The following is a 19,971-nucleotide window of genomic DNA, read 5'->3' as shown; positions in this document are numbered from 1 at the left end:
AGAAAAGACCGTTCAAGAAGGCTAGTTACTAGCCATAAGTTTTATTCTAATGACTTGACACGTTTTAATTTTTATTAAAGTTTAGACTGGTGACTGTTTAAATTAATTATGATATGAATTATCTTGAATGCATCTTGGTTATGATGAATATTTGTGTTGCGATAAAGCGTCGTCATAGGTGTTAGAGTTAATATAATATAAAACAAAGTCCCTTGGGAAGACGGGACGAGACTTGGTACATCGAGGGCCTCATGGACAAGCTAGCTTAATAGCTAAAGTCAGGAATAACAAGGATGGCCCAGAAAGCAAAGACGATTCAATAAGGTGTGTGAATATAGGAAGTGTTCCTTTTACAAGGAATAAGCTTGGTTTCTGAGACGAAACCTCTTTCAAGGGGGTAGACTTGTAACATCCCGGAATTTCCAAGAATAATATTTTATATATTATTATTATTATTATTATTTCTGATGAAAAAGTTTACTTGAAGTAGTAGAGAATTAATAAAATATAAAGATGGAAGATTAGAACAAAAAAGAAAGATGAGTCTTAGGTCCATGAGCTTAAGTGAGTATAAATACCCCTTAAACCCTAATCCTTTCCATTTTAATCCTTCTCTACGCCATAGCCTACACCTTCAAAAACACACACAAACCCTCATTCTTATATTCTAGCCTCCCTACACACTCAAAAACACACACAAACACTCTCAAATATCACGGATCAAGATCCAAAGCCAAAACCGAACTTAGTTCGTGATAGATCTTGATTATACAAGCAAGACACGAGTCCATAGTTGCTCATTGAAGCTAACCGTAGCCTAAGAACGTAAAAAGGTACGTTCTTTTCGCTTAAAGATTATGTTTTTAAGGACGGTTTTCCCTAAGACTTAGCCCTAAGGCAAATCGGGTCTTATTATACCATAAAAATATAAACTTGATGTTAAAAGTGGACTTATTGAACCCGTGAGTAAGAACGGTTCTTGTAGAAACCCTATATCTAGCTTAAACGACTTCGAAATCAATAAAGGTGTAAACTTTTTTGATATGTAAGCTAGATCTTGGTCTAGAATAGAAAGGAGCATGTTTAAAAGATAAAGAACACAAAAATATGGATGTGAATGTTATATTATGAAGTGAAAATGATTATGGTATTTAATACCCTACAGTGGGTATATTCGAATAAAATACTCCAGACTTAGAAATTAATCTCATTCAAATGGAATACCCATTCGAATAGAATACCCCATTAGAATAGAACACTCCATTCAAATGGAATACCCCGTTCGAATAGATTACTCCATACTTAAAAATTAATTCCATTCAAATTGAATACTCATTCGAATAGAATGTCCATTAGAATAGAATACTCCATTCAAATGGAATACCCATTCGAATAGAATACTCCATTCAAATGGACTACCCCATTCGAATAGAATACTACAGACTTAGAAATTAATTCCATTCAAATGGAATACCCATTAGAATAGAATATGCATTAGAATAGAATACTCCATTCAAATGGAATACCCATTCGAATAGAATACTCCATTAGAATAGAATACTCCATTCAAATGGAATACCCCATTCGAAGAGAATACTATAGACTTAGAAATTAATTCCATTCAAATGGAATACACATTCGAATAGAATGTCCATTAGAATAGAATACTCCATTCAAATGGAATAACCATTCGAATAGAATGCCCATTCGAATAGAATGCCCATTCGAATAGAATGCCCATTCGAATAGAATACTCCATTATAATAGAATACTCCATTCAAATGGAATACCCCATTCGAATAAAATACTCCAGACTTAGAAGTTTTAGGAGGAAACTTAAATGATGTGTAAAAGGCTAGTGATTGTTATATGTAATTATCATACAGTTAGCCGTGCTCAATTAAAGAAAGGGATTACTATAAACTCAGAAAGAAACCGGAGACAAGTGAGTTTATAGCCCCATTTTCTTGTTATATTTTCGGGGCTGTGTGCACAGTTAATGTGAATGTTAATACACTTACCTTAAGTGGTAAGTGTATGTCATAATGATAGATGTGATAGTTATATTTATGTTATGAATGCATGCTTGACGGTACGTGAATGATCTTCGGATATTGCACGTATTGTCAAGGGAGGTAATGTGAAGTAAGTATGGAATGAGTATGTAAAAGAAAGTATGTATGAATAATGTATGTATGCTAATACAAATATTCAAAGTATGTATGAAGGTTATAATTATAAAGACAAAGAAAGGTAAGGTATGGTTGTACGGTAGATAAGGGAACCAGACCCTAATAATATTCGAGGCAAGATGGAACCGAACCCTCATAAAATTCGAGGCAAGAGGGAACCGAACTCTAATAATATTATAGGCAAGCGGGAACCGAACCCTAATAATATTCGAGGCAAGAGGGAACCGGACCCTAATAATATCCAAGGTAAGAGGGAACCAGGCCCTAATAATACTCGAGGAAGTAGGGCGTAATGCTCTTTAAAGTGTATAAGTATGTATGAAAAGTAAGATAAAATATGAAGGTATGAAAAGTATGAATGTACGTGTATGTATGTATGTATGCATGAATGAAGCATAAGCAAGTTAAGAAATTAATATGTGTCTTCGGATATGTATAAGTATGTATGTGAAGGTAATGTATGTTTCCTGATTAATTAGAACTCACTCAGCGTAGCTGAGTTTTAGTATGCACGCAGGTAAACATGTTTAATGAGCTAGCAAGAGGATGGCACATGAAAAGGATTGAACGACTGGCATCTGAAGATGAAAGAACTAATGTTTTAAATATGAGGTTTTATGTTATGTTCTAAAGACAAGACTTGAACATTTTGTAATGATGGGTTGAAGTTTTATATTCCGCGAAAGTTTTTAATTAACTCAGATTTGTATAATTGTGTTTATGAGTAAATCCGACGTAAAATGTAGGGCACCGGGATCAGGGCTTTACATAAACTACCTAGGATTAGAACACAAAGGAAAATTTAGTGACCTGATTTGAATAATTTCAAAATTTTGTTACTATTTTATAGATGGTTGTAACTTGCTCAATTGTACCCGGTTTCTCCATCGTAATGTTAAACACTAAACTAGAATAGCACAAATCTATCACCCACTTCTTTTGTGTACAAAGTCAAAATTATCCTCAACTCTAACAGTCTTTAACGGTCAAAATTAACGGCAGGGGGCATGTAAGGCCCGTTCCCGGTAGAGTTTGGACGTTGGATCTACTCATAAACACAGTTCTACAAATCAGAGTTAATTAAAACTTTCGCGGAAACGTTAACTTCAATCATTCGTTACAAAACATTTAATCTTTTCTTTAAAACCATAACATAAATCGTCATATTAAAACATCAATTCTCCCATCTTCAGATGCCAGCCGTTCAAGCCATGCCATGTGCCATCCTCATGCTAGCTTGTTAAACCTATTTACCTGCGTGCATACTAAAAGTCAGCTACGCTGAGTGAGTTCTAGTTAATCAGGTGACATCCAATACATACACATATCATACATACACACATATCTTAACCTTGTTTAAATATCTATAAGAGGAACGCCACATAATATCTATTAAAAGAATCATGGCTAATGCCCATGTTATATATTTTCCGTAGAAGGACACTCTGTATAAATTCTCCATAGAAGGAACATCCTATATAATTCCATAGAAGGAACATCCTATAAATTTCCATAGAAGGAACATCATATATTTTTTCATAGAAGGAACATCCTATATATTTCCATAGAAGGAACAATATGCTTTCCATTAAAGGAACACTGTACTTTCCATCAAAGGAACAATATGCTTTCCAATAAAGGAACACTCTATATATTATCCGTAGAGGGAACTTAATACACAATTTGTTATTTAATATCCATATGAGGAGACAATCACTATTCTTGGCAATACATGCAATATCCGAAGATCGTTCACGTATCGACAGGCAATCATCCTTACATTACATATAATATTCAAATCTTTATTTATAACCTGGCAGTACGTGCAATATCCGAAGATCGTTCACGTACTATCTATATAACATACACACATCATTCGTACATCATATATAGCAATCGTATCTTTAAATTACCACTTGGCGGTACATGCAATATCCGAAGATCGTTCACGCACCGTCAAGCGTTCATCATACATGAATCATACCAGGCATACACTTACCACTTAGGGTAAGTGTATTAACTATCACATCGAGTATGCACACAGCCCCGAAAACATAACAAGGAATGGGGCTAGAAACTCACCTGAAGTCGGTTATGTTCACCGTTAATAGTTATTCCTTTCTTCAGTTGGGCACGGCTAACTGTATAATAATTACATGCATCAATTTACTATCAGTACTCATCTCACGTTTCTAGTCTAATTATAACCCTCAATGAACGGGGGTCCGGGGGCAGTGCCCCTGGCAGCGGGGTCTAGGGGCGGCAGCCCCTAGCAGGGTCTAAGGGGCAGAGCCCCTGGCTGGGGTCGAGCTGCCAGGTCAGCTTGGAAAAATTTTATTTCCATTAACTGTCTTAATACATTTTTCATTAGAATTTTAAATTATTTCCTACTTCGCCCACTTGCTCGCTATAACGAATTAAGATTAATTCGTTATCTGATTCATGGCCTAATTCGTGACCTGATTCGTTATCCTAACATAGCGAATAGTGAGTAACGAATCAGCTGATTCGTTATCTTAGCATGACGAATTGGACCTTGTAACGAACCGGTCCTCATAACGAATTGGGCCTTATAACGAACTGGTCATCTTAACGAATTGGAGTTCATTCTTCGTTAACGAATTACATAACGAACTGATTCTAATTCGTCACCTCTTCTTTAACGAATTGACATGACGAATTAGCCTAACGAATGAGAGCTCATTCGTTAACTCCCATAACGAATTAACTCTTCCTTAACTAATTGCTTAACGAATTCGTTACACACGCGCCTAGGGTTAGGTCAGAATGTCAGAGAATGTTCTCTGTCATCCTTACCTCGTACGCCGCCTTTCCAGCGCCGTCTTTCCGGCGCCGCAATGCTGGAAAACCGGGCGATGGCCGGAAAAGCGTGTTTTACCCCCTTTACACCGTTTTTCACCGTTTTTCGTCCCGTTTGATCCATATCTGAGCTAGGGTGACCCCTAAGCTCATCTTTTGACCGGTTCATACCCAATTCCACCCGGATCTCGTGACTTTAACGGTTTAAGGTGTCGGCTCGTCATTTCGCGACTAGATCTAACGGGTTTGGATATCTACAATATTATACTATCATTACCTCGGGTCAGGAATCGATTCTTCTTCTATTTCGGCTAGAGAGAGGAAGTAGGATGAGAGAGAGCTAAGTGTGTGTTTTGATGGTGTATGGAATATGTGTGAAATGAATGGAAAATGGGAGTTGAAGGTTTATATATTATGGATCATAGGCTTGAGCCCATGGTCCATCTCCCTTTCTTATTAACCCAAGTCCATAACCCACATCCATTACCCAACACTAGCCCGACCCATGCTAACTCCTACTTTTTTTTTATTTTTTTCCCCGCTAACCCGAGTAAACTTCCTCACTGGTCATAAATAATATAATTAATATTATTTTAGAAATTTCGGGATGTTACAGGGCAGTCTGAGCCCGCCAAGAAACTACGGAGGTTCAATACGCGCAATTTCGGAATTGGACCTGCAAGGGTCTCCCGACAATAAAGCACATTGGAGGCAAAGCATAGTTTTTCCTTTGATTAGAGATTAATAGAGAAAAAGACAATAAAAGGAAAGTGGAGTTTGATTTAACAAGGGTATTAGTGTCTTTTCACAGAAGCACTAACGTTGTGACTTGATAGTGGACCCAAAGTGAAATAAAAGTGCCACCACAGAACCCATATCTATGAGATGGCATTAAGGAGTTACAACCTACGTTTTAAGTTCCACCACAGAGACCATATTTACGATTAATTGTAATTTAAAAGAAAAGTTTAACATGTTTTAAACTTCCTTTTTTCAAAATGATGTTAAAGGCCATTGTATATTTATAAAAGATACATAAAAACACATATATCTCTTATATGCTTGATTTTTTCCTTTTATCCATTTTTATTTTTAATTATACTATTCTTTTATACCTTTAATAGTGTTCATGAACGTTCGGTAATGTTTTTTTTACGTCTTCTTGATTACGTCTATTTACGTTCGGTTATGTGCGTTCGGTTAGGTTCCTTAATGTCCGTTCGATAAGGTCCCATGTATAAAGACATTATTTTGATATAGTTATGTTTTGTTTACTATGTTAAATGTTAAGGTTTGTTTTTTTCTTTATTATTTTTTTTGTGTGTATTTCATGTGGTGTAATTCTGGAATTGTGGGTGAACTTGTCTGGATTTATGATCATTATTCTTGAATTAATATGTAACTATTTATGTTCGTTTATCCTTTAGTGTCGTTTCTGTTTGTTTGTCCGTTATGAATTATGGTCGTTTATGTTCGTTTTTCCATTAATGTTCACTAGTGTCCGTTATTGTATGTTTGTTCATTATTGTCGGTGTATTAGTTTGTTCATTAGTATTTGTTTGTTCATATGTTCATTAGCGTATGTTTACAATATTAATGAACGATCATGAACGAACATAAACAAACTCAATTCTTTAATGAACAAACACAGAAACAAATTATCGTTCAATATCTCTATCCGGTTCGTTTATCGTCTTGCAAATACTCTTAGATAAATATTTATCTATGATGACAAATTAAAACTAGGGATGGCAATGGGTCGAGTTTTGGATCGGGTTTAGGTATTCTCAAACCCATACCCGGTTATTAAAGTCCATCCCAAACCCGTCCCAAACCTGTCGGGTTTTAATCGGGTAATTACCCGTCGGGTTCGGGTTTTGATAAAATACCCGTCGGGTATACCCGGCTCAAAACCTGTCGGGTTTTTACAAAATATAAATAATCGATTACAAAGATGGTTACCATAAAGATACAATATTTCTAATAATTAACATAAACAAGTTTCGACAAATAATATATTTGGAATATCAATATAATATATATAAACGAAAACTCTAAAATCCTATGTATCGCTCTCTGGTTACTCCCAAAATTCTCTCAAGCCACCAGATTGTATTATTTGTAAATGGAGGTTTCTCATGCATTTGACCCAAATTCACGGGTATGTGTCTTACCAAACCCAGATATTCCTTAAACGGGTTATAACATCTCATTAAATTATAAATTTACCTCCCCAAATTTATGATGTGAAAATCCTATAAAATAGGTATCTACCAAAAATTAATATATGATTTTGTTTTTTTTAAATATTATTTATAATTAAGAAACAATTTTATTGTCTAAAAAATAAACGAGTCTTGGGTCTCACCTAATCCAGATAGTTTTTAAACCGGGTTATATCATCTCATTTATTTGTAAAACGCTTTTATCATCAAACCCTAAGTATATTATTAACTTACTTACAATAAATAAAATTAAAATAAAAAAAAATAAATAAATTTTCAACACGAAAAATGAAACACAACCCCCGTAACACGGGGGATAAAAACTAGTAGTATATATATAATATAATAAGCTATATCGGGTATATAATCGGATAAATGAGTTTATGTTATCGGGTAATCGGATCGGGTAACCGGGTATAGTATAAATCCTAAACCCTAATCGGTCTGGTATTACCCGCCTCATTTATGTCGTGTCTCAGGTTTTTCCATCGAGTTCAGGTTTGATTGCGATCCCCGATTAAAACCATCTACAAAATGCCAAAAACCCATAAAACAAACAAACAAACAAACAAAGATACATAATTAGCAAGACCCCGTCAGTGAAAACACTCCCATTTCCATTTTATTACATAACCACTTAATCCCTCTCTCCATTTCATTCCAATGCTTTAGGATATGCTCTCTCTCAATCAATTAATTTGGGGCTAGCCACTTTACTATGAAACCCTAGCTAGCTCAGCTGATCTATCTATCTATCTATCTATCTATCTAGGGTTTTCACTTAAAACTCCTCCAAATTCCATGGGCAACTGCTGCAGATCTCCGGCCGCCGTCGCCAGAGAAGACGTCAAGTCATCCAACGGCCACGATCACACCAACCGCAAACTCAAGTCTAACGCCGGCAACACAAAGAAAGCACCTGTTACTGTTCTAGTTGACAAATCAAAGGAAAACATTGAAGACAAGTACGCATTAGATAGAGAATTAGGCCGTGGAGAATTCGGCGTAACTTATTTGTGTATAGATCGGAGTTCTCGGGAGCTGCTGGCGTGTAAATCCATATCGAAACGGAAGCTTCGGACCGCGGTGGATGTCGATGATGTGAGGAGGGAGGTGGAGATTATGAAACATTTGCCGGATAATGCGAGTATTGTGACGTTGAGGGAGGCCTGTGAGGACGAGAATGCCGTGCATTTGGTGATGGAGTTGTGTGAGGGTGGAGAGCTTTTTGATCGGATTGTGGCGCGTGGCCATTATACGGAAAGGGCGGCTGCGGCCGTCACCAGGACGATTGTGGAGGTTGTGCAGCTGTGCCATAAGCATGGTGTCATCCATCGGGATTTGAAACCCGAGAATTTTTTGTTTGCGAATAAGAAGGAGAATTCGACGCTTAAGGCTATTGATTTTGGGTTGTCTATCTTCTTTAAGCCCGGTGAGGTTTCGTATTAGGTTTATAATTTGTGGATTTAGGGTTTGGAGTAACTATAGTTAATGTTTTTTTTGTACTTAGTTGCATTATGGTAACAAATGTTAGTTTTAGGAAATTAAGTATCGCAGCTTACAAAATAGGGATTCTTGAATGTTGTTAAATATGCTAACTTAGATTTGATCCATTCATAAATAACCGGTTGTTGGGAGTTTTGCTAACTTGTAATTAAAAGTTTCTCTGTAGGTTGACCTATGTTCAGCTTTAAGTCAACTGTAAGTTTTAGGATTATGAATGTATAAAAGCAGTAAACTAATTATGTATTATTCTATGCCACATAAGTATTTTCGTTCATTACACATTTTGGATAGCGAACAATCTGTTTGTAAGAACTTAAGCTGAAAAGACAACCTACTCCATAGTTACAGATTTATAGTTTAGACAAAGTTACTCGTGCCTAAAAGACGCATCAAATGAAATCATTGTTAAAACATTATTTTGATCTACAAAGTTATGCATTTACCACGTAATAGTATTGACTAATGATTACATGAATACAGATCTATTGCTTGTATGGATTTTTTAATAATGAACTTGTTCAATATAGGTGAGAAGTTTTCAGAAATCGTTGGAAGCCCATATTACATGGCTCCAGAGGTGCTTAAGCGTAATTACGGACCAGAGATTGATATATGGAGTGCAGGAGTAATTCTCTATATTCTGTTATGTGGTGTTCCTCCATTTTGGGCAGGTTATTTATGTTTATTAACTGTTAGCGTTTTATGTATGCGGAGTTATTGAAGTCCAGGATAAGATTCTATATGCTTATATTGGATTTTGCTATTCAGAATCAGAGCAAGGGGTCGCACAAGCCATTCTTCGTGGGATAATAGATTTCAAGCGTGAACCGTGGCCTGGTGTTTCTGAAGGTGCCAAGAGTCTTGTTCGTCAAATGTTGGAGCCTGATCCAAAGCTTCGGCTCACGGCTAAACAAGTGCTTGGTATGTTTATGGTTAAACTGTAATCAACAGCTTGTTTCATGAAAATGGAAACTTTAATGCATGTTGATGGAATAATAAGAACTTTATTCTTCAATTTGAAGACTTGATTCTGCATTAACATTTGTATAATTTATGATTCTTTGTGCCTGCAGAACATCCGTGGATCCTAAATGCTAAAAAGGCTCCAAATGTTCCACTTGGTGATGTTGTCAAATCGAGGCTAAAACAGTTCTCATTAATGAATCGATTCAAGAGAAAAGCTCTTAGGGTTTGTTACTTTATTTTCTTTATTTATTTACATAACAAAATGCAGTTCCTTTGTGATTATTTTTCTTTGTAAAAGGTTATTACTGATTTCTTGTCCAATGAGGAAGTTGAAGACATCAAAGAAATGTTCAAAAAGATTGACACCGATGATGATGGCACAGTTACAGTTGAAGAGTTGAAAACGGGATTACAAAAGTTAAATGCACAGCTTGCAGAGTCTGAAATACAGTCTTTTATTGAAGCTGTAAGTTTAACCGACCTGTTTCATATGTAAGATTGTCAATGCAGTATTTGAATATTTTTTGTTGGTTACAGGTGGATACAAATGGAAAAGGCACTCTAGATTATGGTGAATTTGTTGCTATTTCACTTCACCTAAGGAAAATGGCGAATGATGAGCATCTACACAAGGCTTTTTCATACTTCGATAAAAATGGTGACGGGTACATCGAGTCTGATGAGCTTCGTGATACACTAATGGAAGATGGTGATGATATTTCTGCAGATATTGCGAATGACATCTTCCAAGAAGTCGATACAGATAAGGTGAAGATGCATAACTTATGATCAGATTCAATACTTAACTTATAATCTATGTTTATAGAAAAAGGGTAGATAATGTGTTAATGGGTCAATCTGGGCCAGTCTGACCCGGTCTATTTTGGTGCTCATTTGCAACAAAATGGGCCCGAATTCAATACCGATAAGGTGATGTCTAATGCCTTAGGTTAGAATCATGTTGAATAACTAAGTTATTTTCTAATACATAGAAAAAGGGTAAATCCGTGGTAGCAGGTCCGCCTGACCCAACTTGACTCTGTTTATATTAGCTCATTTCGTCCCATTTGGATATTAAAAAAGGTCCAAATTTGATACACATAAGGTGATGCCTAACTTAAGTTATAATTGTATTCAATACTTGAACTTTTTCAAAGCTCAAAGAAAAAGCACAGTTAGCGGGCCAGCCTGGCCTAGGGGCTGTTTGTTTACATATGAATGGAACCATTTAGATCTAAACATCTGATTCATTCAAACTTCAGACTGTTTGGTTTCAAACAGAAACATCTGATTCATTCAAAATCATTCAGACTTCTTGCTGCTGAACGGGACAGAGGCTCATTCAATTCAGATATGGCTCATTCAGATTTGAATCAACCAAACAGCCCCTAGTGGTCTAGTCTAACCCAATATATATAACCCAACATATATTGGGAAAATTCCCAAAAAGACTCAAATGAGGAGAGAGAAAAAAAAGATTCTAAAAGTAACCAGATTCCTAAAATAATCCAACAAACTTGTACTGAGCCGATGCTTTGGTATTATGACTGACTGGATTTTACAACCATTTAAAACTTGACACTTGGCATGTTTCTGACAAACCCGACGAGATTTTTAAAAATCTTGGGGTTTTCGTGCATATTTTTAATTTAAATCATTTTGTAAAAAACAGTCTCTCCAGACGGTTTTTTTTTAAGTTTCTTATCTGGTCCGTTCAAATTATATTTTTCTTGAGAAAAGAGCCTTTTGAATTTCGTCTTCCAATAAGCATTTTGAATGATTTTGTTCCAATGGGATCATATTCTCATTAGAAAACTTGATACATTTGAAAATAATAACACTAAAATAGTAAATAATAAGATTTCATTAGAAAATTCAAAATTCACGGGATTTGAGGTAATTTTAGTGGGTTGGGTTCATGGCGGTGATGTCGGCGATTAGGGTTTTACGGGATTCGAGGCGGTCGGAGCCGTAGGTGTAATTGATGTTCTGGGATTCGCATATTGGTCCGGCCGTAGATCAAGAACTTGAGTGGTGAACCGTTGGATTGGGAACCCATGGTCTGTTAGATTGATTGATGTGAATAATAATATTATTATTTTGTTGCAGGTGAGTTAAGTGTGTGTGGTTTATTTGTTTTATAGAGGGGTGAGAGATTTGTGGGGAAGAAGATTCGACAGCTGCTGATTTTATAACACTAAAATTACAACTAAGTAAATAATAACACTAAAATAGTAAATAATAATATTTCATTAGAAAACTTGATACATTACAACACTAAAATTGCAACACTAAAATATTTGTAGTGTATTGGTATGTAACTTTTGGTATCCAAACTTGTAAGAACAAAAGATTAGAATATTCAAAATGCGTCCTGGAAGACGAAATTCAATAAGCTCTTTTCTCAAGAAAAATATAATTTGGACGGACCAGATAAGAAACATAAAAAAACCGTCTGGAGAAACTCTTTTTGCAAAATGATTTTAAATTAAAAATATGGACGAAAACCCCAAGATTTTTAAAAATCTCGTCGGGTTTGTCAGAAACATGCCAAGTGTCAAGTTTTTTTTGAAAGTTTATAGAAATAGGGGAAAAAAGTGTTAACGGATCAGCCGAACCTAATCTGACACGGGTTATTTTAGCTCATTTTGACTTGTTTTGATAACAAAAACGGTCCATACACACAGTTTTGTCCAAGCAGACCAAATTATAACCATATCCAAAATAATGCAGGATGGGAAAATCAGCTACGAGGAGTTTGCTGCCATGATGAAAACAGGAACCGATTGGAGAAAAGCTTCCCGGCATTATTCAAGAGGAAGATTCAACAGTCTCAGTGTGAAGTTGATGAAAGACGGTTCTCTAAACCTTGGGAGCACTGTCACAGAGTCAATTAGTTGACATCACAAGGATTTATAAGGGTGAGTTTTTTTTTTCTATGTTACCTCTCCTAATATGTTGTAAATGTGACAGAACCCCTATGTGTCGTATGGTTCTTGCGCCTTTTTGTTTTTACCATTTTAATTGTTTTAGAGAACTTGTATTGGTTTATTGCATGAAACATGGTAGTGTTTTTACTTTTTAGTGCATTTTTAATAGAACTTTATTTTCTAGTGTAGTTGATTTGTCATTCAAATATGCTGTGTAAAAAAGTTACAAACATGTGATATGTTCAGTTTGTGTGAAAGTATGTTAAAGTTTTATGTTAAACTGAAGGCCTTGAACGAGCAACCAGGAAATGGTTTGTGGTACCATTTTAGAACTGACTCTGGATTTTGAATCCTAACACACTGTCTTACCATGATGTCGCCACCATTTTAGAAAACTAAGGTGGATTTTGTTTGCAGGATTCAACGTTTCAGAATTGGAATTTGAATTTTGTTTCTCAATGTGTTAGGTTTGAAGAAATGTGAATTACATTCTAACTGCGTGTGCTTGACAAATGAATTGAAATTAATTCACTTGACTTTCTTTACACAAGGGATTCAACATCCTTTCTAAATTGTGAAGGAATTGGTATTTCCAACCACGTGCTTGTTGCCATGTTTGCCACACCTGTCGCCTCTCCATCCCACATACTCCCCTCCACCACCACCACCACCGTCATCACCCTGCGCTTGCCCACTACCTGACCACCATCGCCGAAGCCCTTTGCCATACACGACCACCATTGCCCACACCCCATTGTCCACACCCCACCACTGCCAACCTCTGTAAATAGTTGTGATAATAAATTCCATTCCCTTTATAATTGTTTCACTCAAATGCATTAGATGCTCAAAATATCTTACGACTCTCAAAATATCTTAGATACTCAAAATATCTTAATATATACCAATTTTTTAATTTTAGAAAATTTTTGGCTAAGTTTTAATTCAAAATTCAGTTCATTTAAAAACTTTACACGAACTAAAAGCGATTTTTTTTTACCAAAATGGTTGGGATTGAAAAATTATTTATCAAATGGGGATGTAAAAAGTATTTATCAGAATATTTCATTTATTCTTTTATTTAACTATTCTAATATAACTTCTTTCTTCTTTTTTTTATTTAATCAACCAATTATTATTATTTTCGTTATTCTCTTGGATCAACTCATTTTAGACCTTTTTTTTTCAACTTATCAATTAAAACTCATTATAGACATGTACGAAGAATTTTAACCTTTGCGTTTGAAATAACTATTTCTTTTATACTTTATTTTAATTAAAAGATATATATAATATATCCATAAACCTTATTTCTGAACCAAACATTATCGTAATCATGAAAAAACGAATCATATTTATAAAAATATAAGACCAATTTAATTTCCTTTCAAAACCATATCATGATAAAGTGGGCGAAGCTTGGACTAAAATGACATCTGGGGGGGGGGGGGGAACAAGTGGGGGTTCAAATTATCGACCGAAGCATATAAATTTACATTACATATACAAATTTTTAGGCGAAAAACAAGTTAATTAACACTACTGTGTAAAAATACAGAGGCGGGCTACCCCTAGCCCTCACCATACTTCGTCCCTGTCATGATATAACTCGTTTTTAGAAGGAATATTCACGAAATGTTGATTCGTAAATATTTAATATTGATTCTTACTGAATTAGATTCAAAATCTATCCTAAAACAATGATACAACTAGGTATACTATAAAAGAACAAAATAAAGATCTTAAAATTCAAAGAGACTATTAAATAATATATCTTAAACAAAACCTTAAAGAAACTATAGTTATAGTTTAGTTTGCTAGAATGAAAACTCAATTATATTTGACTTAGTTTAAAGAAACACAACTAAAACATTAAAGTTAATTTATTAGTTTTGTTAAGTATATTTTCGAACCTTTATTTCATTTTTAACATTTATTTAGCTTGTTATTTTGTTTTTATTTTATCCGGGCTTAATTAATTTTTTTTATAACTAGTTAAAAAAGGTCTTAAACGCGTTGATTAAAAAATAAAAGTAAAAAATATTATTAATAGGTTGATTAAATAGAAGGAAAAAAAGTTATAATAGATTATTGTTAAATAAAAGAATAAATAAGAAATACCCATTTTGGTAAATAAATTTTCCAACCCGCCTATTTTAGTAAAAAACTCAATGATATGACAGATCAAATCAGTACAAGAATCTCTACTTGGAATGAACAACTACTATTATGAACGGACATGTCACATATACATAGACATACTTATCCGGCGTATAAGACTTATCCGGCGAACATGTCAATCCGCCGTATAAGTTCATATCCGCTTAGGACATGACATATACGTTCATAACTCAGAAATGTAAAATATTTTTGGTTTTAACAATTAAGAAAAATCTTACTATTTACACACATTTTTGTGAGTTTGAGCAGTGAATCATATTGACGAAATCGCATTTCCATCACAGTTTTATATTTCAGCATTATTATGACTGGTGTTAAGGCAGTCATTGATATTGTTGTCTACTTAAACTTTAACAACAATTTTTTCTAGAAATTTCAGTGATATGATTAAGGTTCATTTAAGTACACAATATCAGGAAATGATCAGTCTATATCTTGATTTAGACTTATTTTGATTTTTACCATGTCACCCCAACTTGACATAAACCTTAGAATCGGCAGATCAAAACATGTCAAATTTTTAACAACCTTCACAACAAGGTATACCCCTCGCTATCAAGCAATACCCCAACTTTCCTTAACCATGAATGGCTATGCACGATTTTCATCTGCATGGCTTGCAGACATAGCATCCCCTGGGGTCCATTTCTTACTGGTATTAAGACGCTCGCAAGGGAGGAACAATTTATGTCTAACAAAGTGGTTGATCAAGTCAGTAATGAATTTGTACAAAGTATAGCAGTGATCAAGTTTAATGACTTTGGGTTCACTTAAAAAGCAATTTAATATTCACACTTTCTGAATATCCAGATGATAAACCGCATAAAGACTCAATGGTATCCGGAACTCTTAAGCACCCCATCAATATAAAATATTTTAAGGCAATAAAACCATATACCATTGATGATCCAATTATTCTATTAAACATTTTAAAGAATTTTTATTCTGTGATCATGCTAAAATATAAGGCTTGAGTATGACAGACTATTACATTTCTGCCTTCATTACCAAGATTTTTGTTAGAGAACTAACCCCCCCTTCAACTTGGCTAGTTAAGTTTATATCACTTACTCTTCCATACTTGTTTGTTTTAAATGCACTAATACATTTAAGCAGACAACCTTTTAAGCCTATTTCTTACTGGATTTGAAACTAGATGATCAATGTACTATCATCTTCCCTTTTTGCTTCAAAAACTCTTTTCGAAGAGCAAAATTTTCACATGTTTTTGGAGTTTTAACATTTTCAAATGTTTTTGGCTTTTTCAAATATTTGAATGTTTTTGAATTTTCTAAAAATATATCAATCAATCAATCAATCATGCCCAATAAAATCCCACCGACAGCAAAGCTATAAGTAGGGTCTGGGGAGGGTGGGATGTAGGCACACCGTACCTCCATCCAAAGGAATGAAGAGGTGGCTTCCAGAGAGACCCTCGGCTCTAAGTACATGTGTATGAAGCAAAATAAAGGAAATCAAAGTTTAACAGTTATATACAAACTACTACTAATTATAATAATATTAATAATAAGATCACAGTTTAACAGCTATATAAAAGCTAATAATAAAATTTTCTAAATTTATTAAAAATATATCCCCCTAAAATCAAAAACCAATTTTAAAATCATATTTACAAAATTTACAAACAAAATTTGACTCATATGAATGTTTACTCAAGATCAGAGTCCATAACCTCGGGATTATTCTCCTTCCCACCTCCTAGTTTCTTAATACCGTTAAGCTTTAAAAGATATAAAAATATGTTTTTATCAAAAGCTTTAGTAAAAATATCTACTCTTTGCTCGTCGGTGTGAATTTTATCTACAATAATCAACTTCTTCTCGTGGCAATCACGAATGAAGTGATACCGTATTTCAATGTGTTTAGTTTTAGAATGATTTACCGGGTTTTTAGTTATGGAAATAGCTGCAGAATTATCTATAAAAATTGGAGTGGTTAGAAAATGTAAACCGTAATCATGCATCTGTTGTTGAATCCAAAGAACCCGAGAACAACAACTGGAAGCTACATACTCAGCTTCGCAAGTAGACAACGAGACGGTTGTTTGTTTCTTAAATTGCCACGTGGCCAACCTACTGCCGAATAATTGACATCCAACAGTTGTAGACTTCGCGTTCAGCTTACAGCTTCCATAATCAGAATCAGAAAAAGCTCTCAGCACAAACTCATCTTCTGTAGGATACCAAAGACTGATTCCAGGACATCCTTTAAGATACCGCAGTATCGTCTTCACTATCATGAGGTGTGAGACTTTTGGATTGGACTGATATCTAGCACACAAGCCCGCTGGGTACATAATATCTGGTCGAGAAGCGGTTAAGTACATGAGTGAGCCAATCATGGAATGGTAAATCGTTTGATCAACCTTCTCCCCGGTGGGATCAGGACCAATTCCATGATTCAAAGGTAGAGGAGTGCTGATCGCCGTTGAATCAACGATGTTGAATTTTGCTAGGATGTCATTGACATACTTCATTTGGTGAATAAAGATACCATCGGATAATTGCTCCACCTGAAGACTTAGGAAAAACTTCAACCCTCCCATTGCACTTATCTCGAATTCGGACTTCATAACATCCTCAAATTCTTTGCACAGATTGTTGTTTGTTGACCCAAAAATGATATCATTCACATATACTTGAACAATCAATAAATGCCCATCCACCAACTTGGTAAACTGTGTACAATCAACGGTTCCTCGAACAAAGTAATTATCCAACAGATATTGAGGTAATGTCTCATACCAAGCTCTCGGGGCTTGATGTAAACTGTGTAAAGCTGTATCGAGTAAGTACACCTTGTCTTTGTGGATCGGATCGACAAACCTCGGTGGTTTTCCACATAGACTTCTTCACCAAGGGTTCCATTCAGGAAAACATATATGACATCTAGTTGATAAACTTTAAATCCTTTCCATGAAGCAACCGCCATAAAATATTGAATCGCTTCATGTCTTGCTACCGGCGCATATACTTCATTGTAGTCAGTTCCTTATCTTTGATTAAATCCGAGAACGAATAATCGAGCTTTGTTTCGAACAATGATTCCATTTTCATCTCGCTTGCATTTGAACACCTTTTATGTTAATACGTTTCTTATCATCAGATAAATCAACAAGCTTCCACACTCCTAACTTCTCAAATTGTTGAAGTTCCTCTTGCATAGCATTGACCCAGCTTTCCTCAGTTTAAGCTTCTTTGTGTGTCTCCGGTTCAATTTGAGAGATAAAACACTTGAACGAAAACCGATTTTGTAAAGGTAACAATTGAGTATAAAAACATTGAAAACTTTGTTCAACTTGACTTCATTCCCGAACCCCGGTATGTATATCTCCAATAATATTTTCTTCAGGATGATATGAAAATGTTCGTGGAATGATGTCAGTTGACACACTCACATCTTCTTGTAAATTTGTCACATTTTCTTCTCCAAATACTTCGTATGAACTCGGAGTAGCCACCGATTTAATCAAATCATCATGAGTTTCTCCATCATCATCAAAATACGGAGTAGATGGAATAGCAACAGGATTAGGATCATCATGAATTACTTCATTGAAAATTTGGGAATTTTCAGTTAAGGTAGTTTCTGAGTGCAATCATCATTCAAATATTGTTGAAACAATAACGTAAAAACTTCATCAGACAAATCATCTTCATGTAGATTAAAACTCTTCCAAAGATTATCATAATCAAACAACCATGCATATCCCGGTTTTTGAGTAGGTACGTTGTATATTTGGCAATCAACATGTTGTACTTGAATAATTCGGTTGATGCTTGGAAAAAAAATACTCTTCTCAATGGACTTGCATATCCCACAAAGAATCCAACAACTGATTTTGCACCTAATTTGCCATTAGGATCTAGAATCGTACATTGTGACCCAAAAGGTTCGAGCCACTTCTGATTTGGCTTTCTTCGGCACAAGAGTTCAAAGCATGTTTTTCCAAACTTCACAGTGGAAACACGGTTCAAAGTATAACAAGCAGCAGCCATAGCCTCAGTCCCAAAATTGATAGGCAATTTTGAGTCTGCTAGCATGGCTCTTGCTGTTTCAATGAGAGTTCTATTATTCCTGTTAGCAACCCCATTTTGTTGTGGAGTATAGGATGCACTGAATTCATGAAGAATACCATGTTCGGATCGACAACTTGTACAAAATTTCCAATTTCTTGAATAGAATCATAAAATTCTCAAACGTTTCATCTTTTGATTCTAAGAAAATCACCCATGAGAATCTTGAATAATCATCAGTGACCACTGGGAAATAAAGTTCGCCAGTGATACTATTGACATTCACAGGTCCAAATAAATCCATATAGACTCTCTCAAATGGTAAGTTTATTGAACTCAAAGCTTTTGATGGATGTGACTTCTTTTTCTGTTTTCCCATATTGTAACTCAAGCAATCATCACTTAAATGAAATCCTTTCACTTTTAACCTATCAACGGGTTGATTATGAACCAAATAGTTCATCTTTCTCACATGAATATGACCCATTATCATGTGGTGTTGGGATGAGAAAATGATTTAAGGAAGATTGGAATATTCTCAACCTCACTGAAAATGGCTAAGTATGAACATCATGCACACTTAGGCCTCCGAGCAAGCTTTTACTTAAGCCTAGCAAGGTATTTTTCCTTCCGGGCAAAGTTATCTTCTTGAAGTCTTCTTTAGTGACTATCAGAGTAAGGTTCACTATGTCTAGCAAGGTTGTTCTTCATAGTCAAGCAAGGTTTGCTTCCTAGCAAGCTCTTGGCAAAACCAAGCTCTTGAAGCCAAGTACTTTGGAAGATCTAGCAAGGTTATTCATTAATAAATAGTGGTCCGAGTATGCTTGAAGAAAGTTGATAAAGAATTATCTTAAGAAATTTGTCGAGCAAGGTTCAACTCCGAGCAAGCTACAATGCCACCAGCACAAGTCTACAGTGTTACAAGCACAGTTGAGTTTGCTAAATAAGTTATTTATTAACAAGAGTTGAAGGGATCTCTAAAGAACAAGTTTGCTCGTTGAAACATATCGAGCAAAGTTTGCTATGGTCAAGAAGATTGAAGTCTGCTAGGTGAATTTTTTCTATGGAAAGTAAAGTCTACCTGGAGAACTATTCCCCAACACACTTTGGTTAC

The 19,971-nt window shown here is 35.1% G+C and overlaps 1 protein-coding gene across 1 annotated transcript; it reads left to right on the top strand.

Moving 5' to 3' along the window:
- Positions 1-7,932: 7,932 nt before the first annotated feature.
- Positions 7,933-12,610, top strand: LOC143562062 (calcium-dependent protein kinase 13-like). The gene is made up of 7 exons (XM_077049980.1): positions 7,933-8,674; positions 9,276-9,414; positions 9,512-9,664; positions 9,817-9,932; positions 10,008-10,175; positions 10,247-10,477; positions 12,443-12,610. Exons 1-7 carry the CDS (start codon positions 8,039-8,041, stop codon positions 12,608-12,610), a joined length of 1,611 nt encoding a protein of 536 aa, XP_076906095.1. The 5' UTR covers positions 7,933-8,038.
- The last annotated feature ends 7,361 nt before the right edge of the window (positions 12,611-19,971 follow it).

This window comes from Bidens hawaiensis, unplaced genomic scaffold, assembly GCF_021521415.1.
Source record: "Bidens hawaiensis isolate Kalapana, Puna unplaced genomic scaffold, B.hawaiensis_p1.1 tig00020899_1, whole genome shotgun sequence".
NCBI classification, from domain to species: domain Eukaryota; kingdom Viridiplantae; phylum Streptophyta; class Magnoliopsida; order Asterales; family Asteraceae; genus Bidens; species Bidens hawaiensis.
Note: the sequence above shows the minus strand (reverse complement) of the source record. Positions and strands in the feature narration are given on the sequence as shown.

Excerpts from the sequence above, each read along its gene's own strand:
- LOC143562062 (XM_077049980.1), top strand. The coding sequence starts at position 8,039 with ATGGGCAACTGCTGCAGATCTCCGGCCGCCGTCGCCAGAGAAGACGTC. Across the intron at positions 9,415-9,511 it reads TGTTCCTCCATTTTGGGCAG|AATCAGAGCAAGGGGTCGCA; the intron begins GTTATTTATGTT and ends TTTGCTATTCAG. Across the intron at positions 9,665-9,816 it reads CACGGCTAAACAAGTGCTTG|AACATCCGTGGATCCTAAAT; the intron begins GTATGTTTATGG and ends TTGTGCCTGCAG.